The sequence below is a fragment of the Onychomys torridus genome, chromosome X, assembly GCF_903995425.1.
Source record: "Onychomys torridus chromosome X, mOncTor1.1, whole genome shotgun sequence".
Taxonomy (NCBI): Eukaryota; Metazoa; Chordata; class Mammalia; order Rodentia; family Cricetidae; genus Onychomys; species Onychomys torridus.
In genome coordinates this window covers 89,813,962-89,826,954 of record NC_050466.1, presented here as the reverse complement: position 1 = coordinate 89,826,954, position 12,993 = coordinate 89,813,962, and the positions used below count along the sequence as shown (strand labels likewise).

The window sequence follows — 12,993 nt, the reverse complement described above, 5'->3', positions numbered from 1 at the left end:
GAGATAAAACATTTACAAATATATCATTGACTTCATTTTGTGTTATCTGAGCATGGGACCTACCCTGAAATGTGGTTAATATCCCTAGTGAGACTCCATTGATAAAACTAATTTTTCCTTTGCCAGTGGGCATCAACCATAGATAGCTCTTTGGTTAGGGGTGAGAGTCCATGTCCACTTCCCCTTCTCAGCACTGGACCCTGTCTGGCTTGAACCTGTGCAGGCCCTGTGTATGCTACCACAGTCTCTGTGAGTCCATATGTGTATCAATCCTGTTGTGTCTGGAAGATAGTGTTTGCTTGGAGTCATCTATACCTTCTGGCTCTTAGAATCTTTCTGTTTCCTCTTCCTCATAGGTCTGTGTTCCCTGAGGGGAGGGTTTTGATGAAGACATCTCATTTAGAATTGAGTGTTCCAAGGTCTCTCACTCTGCACAATGTCCACTTGTGGGTCTCTGTGTTAATTGGTATCTACTGAAAGAGGATGCTTCTCTGATAATGGCTGAGCAAGGCACTGATCTATGGGTATAGCAGAATGTCATTAAGTGTCATTTTATTGCTATGGCCTATCTAGTTTCAATGTCAGGCCTAGGTTACATATTGTAAAGTGGGCCTTTAAATCCAATCAGATAGTGGTTTGTTGTTCAAACAAAGTTTGTGCCACTATTGCACCAGCAGATCCTGCAAACAGGTCACCATTGTAGATTGAAGAGATTGTAGCTGGGTTGGTGTTTACCTTTCTCCTCTGGTAGCATGCAGGTACCTTCTTTGAAAACTAGTCAGTAGGGGTGAAGGCGCTAAGTAAGCACCTGTTCAACTTCTCCATGTTCCATGAGTTGTATAGGTGTTGTCTTTAGTTTGTAGAGAACAACCTTGGCAATAGCCTGTGTTGTTTGGGGGGTTTCTATGGGGCCCCTTTGGCCAACAACTCAACTAGATGTAACCCATTCCTGGCATAGGGGACATTTCTCTAGACCATTATAATTGGATATGGAAGTTAACTGGTTATTTTTAATATTTAATGAAGATGTGATTGTGTAAATACATTTGATAAAATTACTACATGCCATAGTATAGTGGGATTTTAAATATTTTTATCTGGTTTATTCCATTAGGATACCAAATGTTAACAATGTATCCATCAAACAATTCTCCCTTCATCCTACCTACTATAGGTGCTATTGCATTGTCTGTCTCTATGAATTTGACTAGTCTAGGAAACATACACAAATGTTATTTGTCTTTGTGAATGGTTTATTTCATTTAACATATTGTCTTCATAGTTGATTCTGTGTTGTACTATGTGTCAACATTTTGATACTAGATGTAAGACAAAGATGACTAGACTGCTATACAACTCCAGGGAGGCTACCTAGAAAACAGGACCCTAGGAAAGACACAGGGATCACCCAATGACAGAGAAATGGATGAGATCTACATGAACAACCTGGACGACAGTGGGAGTAATGAAGGGCAAGTTTTGAGGGAAAGAAAGCTTAGGGGAGCAGGAGATCCCAGGTGGATCAAGAACAGAAAGGGAGAACAAGGAATAACAGACCATAATAAATGATGACCACATGAGAACAGGAATAGGCAGAGTGCTGGAGAGGTCCCCAAAAATCCACAATGATACATCCACTGTAGACTACTGGCAATGGTGGCGAGAAAGCCTGATCTGACCTAGTCTGGTGATCAGATGGCCAAACACCCTAAAAATTGTCTTGGAACTCTCATCCAATAACTGATGGAAGTGGATGCAGAGATCCTCAGCCAGGCCCCAGGTGGAGCTCCAGGAGTCCAATTGTCGAGAAAGAGGAGGGACTGTAAGAGTGTGAATTGTTGAGACCAAGATTGGAAAAGCACAGGGACAAATAGCCAAACAAATGGAAGCACATGAATTATGAACCAAAGGCTGTGGAGCCCCCAGCTGGATCAGGCCCTCTGGATAAGTGAGACAATTGAATAGCTTGAACTGTTTGGGAGGCACCCAGGCTGTGGTACCAGGATCTGTCCTTAGTGCATGAGCTGGCTGTTTGGCTTACACAGGGACACTCTGCTCAGCCTGGAAGGAGGGGACTGGACCTGCCTGTACTGAATCCACCAGGTTTAAATGAATCCCCAGGGGAGACTTGGTCCTGGAGGAGATGGGAATGGAGGGGAGGGGCTGGGGGGAAGGTGGGGGTGGGGAGGGGGGAGGACAGGGGAACCCATAGCTGATGTGTAAAATTAAAACACAAATATAATAAATAACAAAAAAGGCACAAAGAAGAATATATCATTGCAATCACATTTACTATTTTTAAAGCATAAAAGTAGTGGCTACATTTTATGTTTTAAAAAATTCTCCACATACCACTTTGTAAAAAATTCACAAAGCCATGCTTTTGACATTTTTGAACTTTTCTGTATATTTTTTATACCTGAATTAAATTTAAAAATGTATTTTAAAAGCAGTAGTGCCAGTGAAATAAGTGATACCTTAAGGATGTAGAAGGGTACATAGAAAAAGTGACAGGGTTAACTAGTGTAGGTAAAGAAAGAGTTTGGTAGGAGATAGGTCTTGTAGATAAGATTCACAGAGTGAAAAGGAAGAGGGTTCTGGATGCAGAATTTAGATGAGATGATGCCCAGTAAGGAAAGATGGAAGATGGTACCTGTGTGACTTAAGAGGAATGTTTCATTTCCCTGATGATTAGGGATGTTGAGCAATTCCTTACTTGTCTTTCAGCCATTTGAACTTCCTCTGTGGAGAATTCTCTGTTTAGTTCCATAGCCCATTTTTTAATTGGACTGTTGGGTATTTTGATGTATAGTTTCTTGAGTTCTTTATATATTCTGGATATCAGCCCTCTGTCAGATGTGGGGTTGGGGAAGATCTTTTCCCATTCTGTAGGCTGTCGCTTTGTCTTGTTGACCATGTCCTTTGCTCTACAAAAGCTTCTCAGTTTCAACAGGTCCCATTGATTGATTGTTGCTCTCAGTCTGTGATACTGGTGTTACATTTAGGAAATGATCTCCGGTGCCAATGCATTCAAGACTACTTCCTACTTTCTCTTCTATCAGATTCAGAGTAACTGGATTTATGTTGAGGTCTTTGATCCATTTGGACTTGAATTTTGTGCACGGTGACAGATATGGATTTGCAGTTTTCTACACATTGACATCCAGTTATGCCAGCACCATTTGTTGAAGATGCTTTCTTTTTTCTATTGTACAGTTTTGGCTTCTTTGTCGAAAATTATATGTTCATAGGTGTGCGGGTTAATGTCACGGTCTTCAATTCGATTCCATTGGTCCACATGTCGGCTTTTATGCCAGTACCAAGCTGTTTTTACTATGGTAGCTCTATAGTAGAGCTTAAAGTCAGGGATCGTGATGCCTCCAGAGGTTGTTTTATTGTACAGGATTCTTTTGGCTATCCTGAGTTTTTTGTTTTTCCATAGGAAGTTGAGTATTGTTCTTTCCAGGTCTGTGAAGAATTGTGTTGGGATTTTGATGGGGATTGCATTGAATCTGTAGATTGCTTTTGGTAAGATTGCCATTTTTACTATGTTAATCTTGCCCATCCATGAGCATGGGAGATCTTTCTATTTTCTGACATCTTCTTCAATTTCTTTATTTAGGAACTTAAAGTTCTTTTCATACAGGTCCTTCACTTGCTTAATTAGAGTTACCCCAAGGTATTTTATATCATTTGTGGCTATTGTAAAGGGTGATGTTACTCTGATTTCTTTCTCAGTCCATTTGTCATTTGCATATAGGAGGGCTACTGATTTTTTTGAGTTAATCTTGTAATAGTCAGAACCAGGAAACAACCTAGATGCCCTTTAACCGAAGAATGGACAAGTAAAATGTGGCACATATACACAATGGAGTACTACTCAGCAGAGAAAAACAATGACATTATGAGGTTTGCAGGCAAATGGATGGAACTAGAAAATATCATCCCAAGTGAGGTAACTCAAACTCAGAAAGACAAACATGGTATGTACTCACTCATAAGTGGATACTAGATGTAAAGGATAACCAGACTGAAACCCACAACTCCAGGGAGGCTATCTAGTAAAGAGAACCCTAAGAAAGACACAGGGATCGCCCAGTGGACAGAGAAATGGAGGAGATCTACATGAGTAAACCAGAGGTGGGGGGGGCAGGTAATGGAGGGCAAGGGTCAGGGAAAGAGAGCTTAGGAGAGCGGGAGATCCCAGCTGGATCAGGAACAAGGAAAGAGATACCATGATAAATGAAGACCCCATGGGAACAGGAAGAAGCAGAGTGCTAGAGAGGTCCCCAGAAATCCACAAAGATACCTCCACTGTAGACTAGTGGCAAATGGTCAAGAGAGTGCCTGAGCTGACCTACTCTGGTGATCAGATGGCTGAACACCCTAACTGTCATGATAGAACTCTCATCCAGTGACTGGTGGAAGTAGATGCAGAGATCCACGGCCAAACCCCAGGTGGAGCTCCAGGAGTTGGCAAGAGAGAGGAGGGACTATATGAGCAAGAGATATCAAGACCATGATTGGAAAAAGCACAGGGACAAATAGTAGAAACACATGAAGTATGAACCAATAGCTGAGGAGCCCCCAACTGGATCAGGCCCTCTGGATAAGTGAGACAGTTGATGAGCTTGAACTGTTTGGGAGGCCCCCAGGCAGTGGGACCCAGACCCGTCCTTGGTGCATGAGCTGGCTTTTTGGAACCTGGGGCCTATGCTGAGACACTTTGCTCAGCCTTGGTGTAGGGAGGAGGGGACTGGACCTGCCTCAACTGAATCTACCAGGCTGGGCTGACTCCCCAGGGGAGACCTTGTCTTGGAGGAGGTGGGAATGGGGGGTGGATGTGGGGGAAAGGCTGGGGGGTGGGAGGAGGGAGGACAGGGGAATCCATGCCTGATATATAAAATTAAATTAATTATAAAATAAAAATATTTATAAAACAGGAATGTTCCTATTGAAAAGTTTGGAGGGGTAGTATTTTGAGGTTATTTTTCATTTATCCTAGGAATAACTTACTAAAGTATAAGTTAGTGATGGTAAATTCCACAGATCTTAAGTACACAGCTTGTTGATTTTTTAAAATATATTTATTTATTAAAATTTTTTCATTTTACATACCAACCCCAGTTCCCCCTCCCTCCCCTTCTCCCACCTCCTCACCTCCCTCCCACTCTACCCCCATCCACTCCTCAGAGTGGTAAGGCCTCCCATGGTAGTCAACAAAGTCTGGCATACCAAGTTGAAGGAGAGCCTAGCCCCTCCCCATTGTATCAAGGCTGAGCAAGGTATCCCACCACAGGGAATGGATTCCAAAAAGTTAGTTCATGCACCTGGGATAAGTCCTGGTCCTACTGCCAGGGACCCCACAAACAGATCAAGCCACACAACTGTCACCCACATTCCCGGGCTGTCAGTCCAGAGTCAGTGAGCTCCAACTAGCACCGGTCAGCTGTCTCTGTGGGTTTCCCCATCATGATCTTGACTAAACAACAACAACAGCTACTACTTCTTCGTCTTCGTCTTCGTCTTCCTCCTCCTCCTCCTCCTCCTCCTCCTCCTCCTCCTCCTTCTCTTTGAATGCCGAGTGCCATTTATTGAAGGAGGGAGGAGGTCTTAAATACAGGCTAACAGCACAATGGGAGAACCCTGGAGGGCAGAAGTTCGCTTCTGTTTTTTTTTTTTTTTTAGCTGAGGATCGAACTCAGGGCCTTGTGCTTGCTAGGCAAGCGCTCTACCACTGAGCTAAATCCCCAACCCCACTTTTGATGTTTTACAATCTTACATCTCTTGGGCTATTCTTAAGTTTTGTATGAATGGAATTATCCTATATGTACTAGTTGATGTCTGGCTCATTTTTAAAATATAAATCCTGAGAATTATCTATTCTCCTGTCTTTCTAACAAATGAATATTTTGGCTATAATGAAGTAGCTATAGTATTTCTTAGAGATTCCATATTTGCTCCATAAAATTTCTCTATAGGAGCTTATAAACTCTTACAGGGGTGTTTCACAGAACTTATGATATTACTTTATATGCATCTTATTTGATCCATCTTAGCTTTTGAATTCAAAATGTAGAGAAATGATAATCCAAACATCATTCCTCTAGATTTGAAGGGAACTATGTGCTTAACATTTTTAAAAAGTTAATTGGTCATCTTTGCCTTGTCCTACTATCCCTATTTTACTTAGAGGCAGACACAGTTACTGAAATAGAACCTCTTATTTTTAACACTTGTTTATTAATATTTTATTTAATATTCATATTTGCATATAATGTGTATGTATTCAATCTATTATTCCATCTCTTCCAGTTTTTCCTATGAATCTGTAAACTCATTCACATTGATCACAATTACTCCCTGTATCAACGTTGTAGGGCTGGAGACATTGAATTAATTAAATGATACTTCATTCATTTTAAAATGCAGCTAAGTTGTGTTTTAAATTGGGGATGATAACGTACTTTAATGGTAAGATGCCATTAAGAAAATAAATTGTGTTAAACTGAAAACAGTGACATTTGCATCCAAGAAGATCCCAGAGAGTTCTAGGCCAGAAGGAACTACAGTGTGAGACCTTGTCTCAAAAAACTACCCTCTAAACCCCAAGAAACAAACAAAAACCATTACCACCAAAAATAAAATCAACAAAACAAAAACAAAGAAAAAACACAAAGGAAAGATAATTATTTTAACAGTTATATTAAATTTAAACAAGTCAGAAGTATAAATAATACTATCATTTCTTAGACAGTGTTTGGTACACAGTAGTGCAAGGAGAAGATGTGGTCATATATGGACAGTGCAATTACAAAAAATAACTTATGTTTGAGATGATGTCATCATTGTGCAAATGCAAATGTTGTGTTGTAGTTTAATTCTTCAGATAGAAGCTATTCTCTATTGTTTATTCTAGGCTAAAGCTCTACGATTACTAGCCACTGTTTATTTGGATTGTGATGATAAAGAATATTATAATAAGGCCCTCATTGCTGTACTCCTAGCAAACAAGGTATGAGACATTTACTTTTAAATATTAATTTTCAAAGTTTTAATTCATAGCTTGAAATCTGATTTAGACATTTGCTTTAAAAAACATAGTAGATTTTTATACTCTCTTCTATAGTACATAAAGGTAAAATAAAATGTTGCTGTGATCTGAACTTTTGTGTCCCTCTATAATTTTTATGTTGAAATCTTAACATTCAAGCTGACAGAATTATGTTAGGACTTTGGGAAGTGACTAGATTGAAATGAACATTAGCAGCCTTATTTTAAAAAAGGCCTAAGGAAGCCTTAGTGACTCTTCTACCATGTATGGACCCATGTTGCAAGAAGGTAGGTCCTCCAGAAGCAGCCCTTTACCACATGCTGAATCTACTCTGTCCTAGTTAGGTTTCTATTACTATGACAAACCCCATGGAGAAAAGGGCCTATTCCACTTCACAGATTTCAGTTCATCATCAAGGCAGGAACTCAAGCAGGGCAAGAATCTGGAGGCAGGAACTGAGTAGAAGTGCCACAGAGGAAGGCTGCTTAGTGACTTACTGGCTTGCTCCTCTTGGTTTGCTCAGTTTGCTTTCTTATATACCCCAGGACTACGTGCTCATGGATGGCACCTCCCTGAGATGGCTGGGCCCTTCCACATCAGTCATCAATCAAGAAAATGCCTTACAGGCTTACCTGCAGACCAGTCTGATGGGGGCATTTTGTCAGGGGAGGATGCCTCTTCTCAGATTACTCTAGCTTGTGTCAAGTTGAAAAAAACAAACCCTAACCAGTGAATGCTAGTAGTGTAATCTTGGAGTTCCCAGTTCCCAGAACTGTAGGAAATTACTTCTGTTGTTTATGTGCCACCCAGCGGTCCTCAACATATAAATAAATATGTCACACTTTAAGTAAGTTTACAAGTTTGTCTTGAGGTGCTTTCATAGCTGTCCTCAGCTGTGTGTGGACCTGTACCCCATGGAGTGTATGTTGGACAAGACTGCCTGAGATAATCGACTTAGAGGAAATTTTAGTAAGTCTTATAGTTGAAGTTTCAATCTATGGACAAGCAGCCTGTTACTTTTGGGGATGTTACAGGGTAGGACATCATAGTGGGAGCAGTGATAGAAGAGACCTATTCAGCTCATAGCACCCAAGAAATAGAGGACGGGAACAGGACAGGGAGGAGAAATGCAGTGTGTGTTAGAGGCACCAAAGTCCCAGGATCTACTTCAGTAGTATTGATCTCCCCCTTTCCCAGTAGGCTCTACCTCTTAAAGGTCTATCACCTCCAAATAGCACTATATGTTGGGGAACACTCTAATAACATGGGCTTTTGTTTCACATTTCAGATCCATATTACAATATTAGAAGCTATACATGTATACTTTAAATATTTGGGGATGAGTATGTATATATACATGGTATATGTCACACTAGAAAATGTTTACATTATTTTTGAAGCTGTGGGAAATCAGATAATGTGATGATATGAAGTCCCAGGTTAGACTGAGCTTCAAAGGAGGCAGAGTGGAAAGATACAGTACCAAAAATCCAATCACAGTAATCAATCAGAGTTAAAGTTGACTATTTTAGTTTATTCTCTGTATATGTGTCATGTACACCAGTGGTTACTTTCCTTAATTTTTCATTCTTAACTTATCTTATAATGATTAGCAATAAGTGTTTACAATATGGATCCAGTAACTACAGTATTTATTTATAAGCTAATTGTCGTTGTAGAGGGAAGAGTTCTGTTCTGTGGACCTAGGCTGTACAGTTTTAATAGCTTCTACCCTCTACACTCTTTTAGGTTTAGCCAGTTGTTGTAAAGATGGCAAAAGCAGAGAAAGGCAAGAATTCACAGTTGGCTTAGGGCTGGCTAATAATAACTTGGAAATATTACTCAGACAACATTGTTATTAGTGGTAGATATAAAAGCTATATCCTATAGAAACAATAATACATTTTGTATCTTTTTCTACTATTCTTTAAAAGGATGATTATTAAAACATGCATGCAAATATATTATACAGACTGAAAAGGTTACATTTAGGAATATATAACTATATATTATATAGTTATATAAAATTGTTACATGAAATTTATAAAAAAAAGAGGTCATGAATTTGGAAAAGAGCAAGGAGGTATATATTAGAGAGTTTGGAGGGAGGAAAATGAAAGGAGAAATGTAATTATAATCTCAAAAATAAAAGAAAAAATAGAAGTAGCAAAAAAAACCTCAGTAGAAAATAAATCTAACTGATATTTAAGGTTTTCTTTAGAATATGGTTGAGATTTGCCATTTAAATATTTACATTGCCATTAAATGCTTGTCAGTCCATGGAATGTTTTGCATACTCTTTCTTGTATTATTTTATTGAGATTGAATAAAGTTTCAGAAAATATCCTTGGGGGTAGAACAGATATTATTATATGATTTATAACATGTTTTGTAGTTTTGATTCCCTTTGATTTTGAGTCATCATGCAAAGGTTGAACAAAACAGGCAATTACTTGAAAATTGTCTTTTGCATTCCAGAGTGATAATATCATTGTGATTTCTTTGTTTAAAATAGGAACATTTAGATCCAGCTGGGCTTTTCTTAAAGATGAGAATCCTCATGAAAGGCAAAACATGTAATGGAGAACTCCTTGAAGGTATCATTTCTCTGTGTAAAGAACGTACAATTTTGAAATATCAGCACAAAGTAATTTTGTAATTTACTAACAATAGGTATAATTTGGAGGTAGTTGAGGAGGAAACTGATCAATAGAAAAGGAATTATTGACTAGGAAGAAAGAGAGAAGAAAGAATAGGAATGAAATTAAAAGGTGCTTTTAAAAAGGAACTGAATCAAAGCAATCAGTTTCCTCTTAGTTTAGCAGAGAATTACAGCTGCTCAACCTTTATGAACATTTCTACAGTCATGAACAAAGGATTCTTGTTTTGGAGGGGTTGTGGGAAAAGGATGGCCATTTTATTGAGGGACTTGGAGATGGCCATGGGGGTTGAGGAAGTACTAAGAAGAACAATCAGATCTGTGTTCTCTGGCTGAGATATTCCTGGCCTCTTCCACAGTTGCCAAAGAGAAAAACTGTTCATTGAATGAGACTGTCTAATGATGTCCTTTAAAATAATTACTTGTATAAACATTGTTATTTATTTTTCAATTATTATTAAGGGTGTAGAATATGCAAAGAAATAAATATACTGATATATAGCTGTGTGTCATTTGGCAAGTGCCTTAACTTTTTTGTGTTTCAGTTTATCTTCAAAGGAGATACAATAATATTAATAATAATGTCTATCTTATATTGTTTGGAGAATATTACAAGAAAATGTCTGTAAAGCATTTATCACATATATCCTGTATAGCTTAGGCTGTCCTTGAATTCAGTAAATAGCTGAAGATGGACTTAAACTCTTGATCTTCTTGCTTCCATTTCCCAAATTTTGGGGTTGTAGATTCACCATGCCTGGGTATTTTAGTAATCTTTAGTAACTGAGTTATTTGTACTACATAAAATTATGTGTTAGTATAATTACTGGTTATGCAATAATAATTTTTAATAATTAGGACAGTAATCAAATTTGGCAGTAGCTCTAAGTTTTGTGCTAATTTAATATTGCCAAATCTTTCTGTGTGCTCTAGAAATTTAGTCACTCAAAAGACCTCAGAAGGCTGGGTGGTGGTAGGGCACGCCTTTAATTCTAGCATTCTGGAGGCAGAGGCTGGGGGAATCTTTGAGTTCAAGGCTAGTCTGGTCTACAGAGCGAGTTCCAGGACAGCAGGGCTACACAGAGAAACTCGGTCTTGAAAAACCAAAAAGGAAAAAAGAAAGAATGATAGAAAAAAAAGAAAAAGACCCCAGAATCTCAAATGTAGAGGATTCTATATCACCTCCACATACACAGGCTGAAAACTGTTAAGAACCAACTCTACTTTCTTGCATTAGGAGGCTAAAGAAGTTAACCTTCTAAAGGAATAGACTTACTCAAATTAATACTATGTATGAAAATAAGATGTATTATTGAAATAACCAAGTTTGAAGTTGTTTAGTTTTGGATTAGAATTCATCATTACAATGTTTATCTAAATGTAATATCAGAAGTAGAGTTTAAAGTAAGTTTTCTGAAGTTGTTATAAATTATGAGACTTCCATAAATTTAAGGTTTTTCTATTAAAATAATAGTTTATTCTACTACACTGAGAAAGTAATTTTACAGTCTGATCATTTTTTCACTCCTGGGGACTGTGCATGCTAGGCAAGTTCTGTTCTACTTAGCTACATCTCTATCAGCTACATCCCTGCTATAGTCTGTTCATTTCTTTATTAAGAAATTTTTTATTCATTTTACATACCAATCACAGATCCCCCTCTCTTCTCTCCTCTTGCTCCCCCAACCTTCCTCCCCCAACCCCTCCCATTTCCTCTTCCAAAAAGCTAAGGCCTCCCATGGGTAGTCAGCAGAGCCTGGTACATTCAGTTGAGGCAGGTTCAAGTCCTTCCCCCTGCATCAAGGCTGTGCAGGGTATCCCACCATAGGTAATGGGCTCCAAAAAGCCAGCTCCTGCACCAAGGATGGATCCTGATCCTACTGCCAGAGGGCCCCTTAAGCAGATCAAGCTACACAACTGTCTTGCTTATGCAGAGGGCCTAGTCCAGCCCCATGGAGGCTCCACAACTGTTGGTCTAAAGTTCATGAGTTCCTTTGTCATCAGGGAAATGCAAATCAAAACAACTCTGAGAGATACCATCTTACACCTGTCAGAATGGCTAAGATCAAAAAACACTGAAGACAGCTTATGTTGGAGAGGATGTGGAACAAGGGGAATACTCATCCACTGCTGGTGGGAGTGCAGACTTGCACAGCTACTTTGGAAGTCAGTATGGCAGTTTCTCAGAAAACTGAGAATCAATCTACCTCAAGACCCAGCTATACCAATCTTGGGCATATACCCAAAGAATGCTCAATCATAACACAAGGACACTTGCTCAACTATGTTCATAGCAGCATTATTTGTAATAGCTAGAACCTGGAAACTACCGAGAGGCCCCTCAACCAAAGACTGGATAAAGAAAATGTGGTACATGTACATAATGGATTTCTACTTTGCAGTAAAAAACAATGACATCATGAAATTTGCAGGCAAATGTTCATTTCTTTATAAAAGTATTTTCCTTTTAGAATGATTAGCTTAATTGCAGGCAAATGACTTTCACTGATAATTTTATATTTTTATTTTTTAATTTTTTTTTTGAGACAGGATTTTTCTATATAGCTTTGGAGCCTTTCCTGGAACTCACTCTGTAGCCCAGGCTGGCCTCTAACTCACAGAGATCTGCCTGCCTCTGCCTGTCAAATGCTGGGATTAAAGGCACGAGTCACCACCATCTGGCAATTTTTATAACAGAAAAGTTAAAAAAACATTTTTTGAGACAAAGTCTCCCTTTATAGCCTTGGCTGTCCTAGAATGTGTTGTGTAGACCAGGCTGGCTTTGAACTCAGAGATATCTGTGTGTCTCTGCCTCCTGAGTGCTGGGATTGAAGATGTGTGTCACCATACCTGGCTAAAATTATAAAGTAGACAATTTTTTATTGTGAAATGATATCACAAACTCATCAAAGAAAAATTTGAAAGGTACTAAAAATCCCCATGGTTCCAATATCCCCTGGAACAGGGGTTCTCAACCCGTGGGTTGCAACCCCTTTGGGGTTGCCTAAGATGTTCATAAAACACAAATATTTATATTATGACTCATAACAGTAGAAAAATAAAGTTATGAAGTAGCAACAAAAATAAGTTTATGTTTGGGGATCCTCCATGAGGAACTGTATTAAAGGGTGGCAGCGTTAGTAAGGGTGAGAACCACTGCCCTAGAGTATAATCTTAATTAATTTGTTTTTCTTTGTTAGCTGCCATGGAAATACTACATCTTGATATGCCTTTGGAGTTCTGTCTGAGCATTACTCAATTCCTGATTGATAATAAAAGG

General features: G+C 38.8%; 1 protein-coding gene across 1 annotated transcript in view; it reads left to right on the top strand.

The window, feature by feature from the left end:
* Positions 1 to 12,993, top strand: part of Tex11 (testis expressed 11) — a 301,157-nt gene that overhangs the window by 85,385 nt on the left and 202,779 nt on the right. Inside the window, exons 10-12 of the mRNA XM_036174947.1 lie at positions 6,920 to 7,015; positions 9,570 to 9,651; positions 12,914 to 12,992. Of these exons, the coding sequence (XP_036030840.1) occupies positions 6,920 to 7,015; positions 9,570 to 9,651; positions 12,914 to 12,992 (257 nt within the window). The remainder of the gene's footprint in view (positions 1 to 6,919; positions 7,016 to 9,569; positions 9,652 to 12,913; position 12,993) is intronic.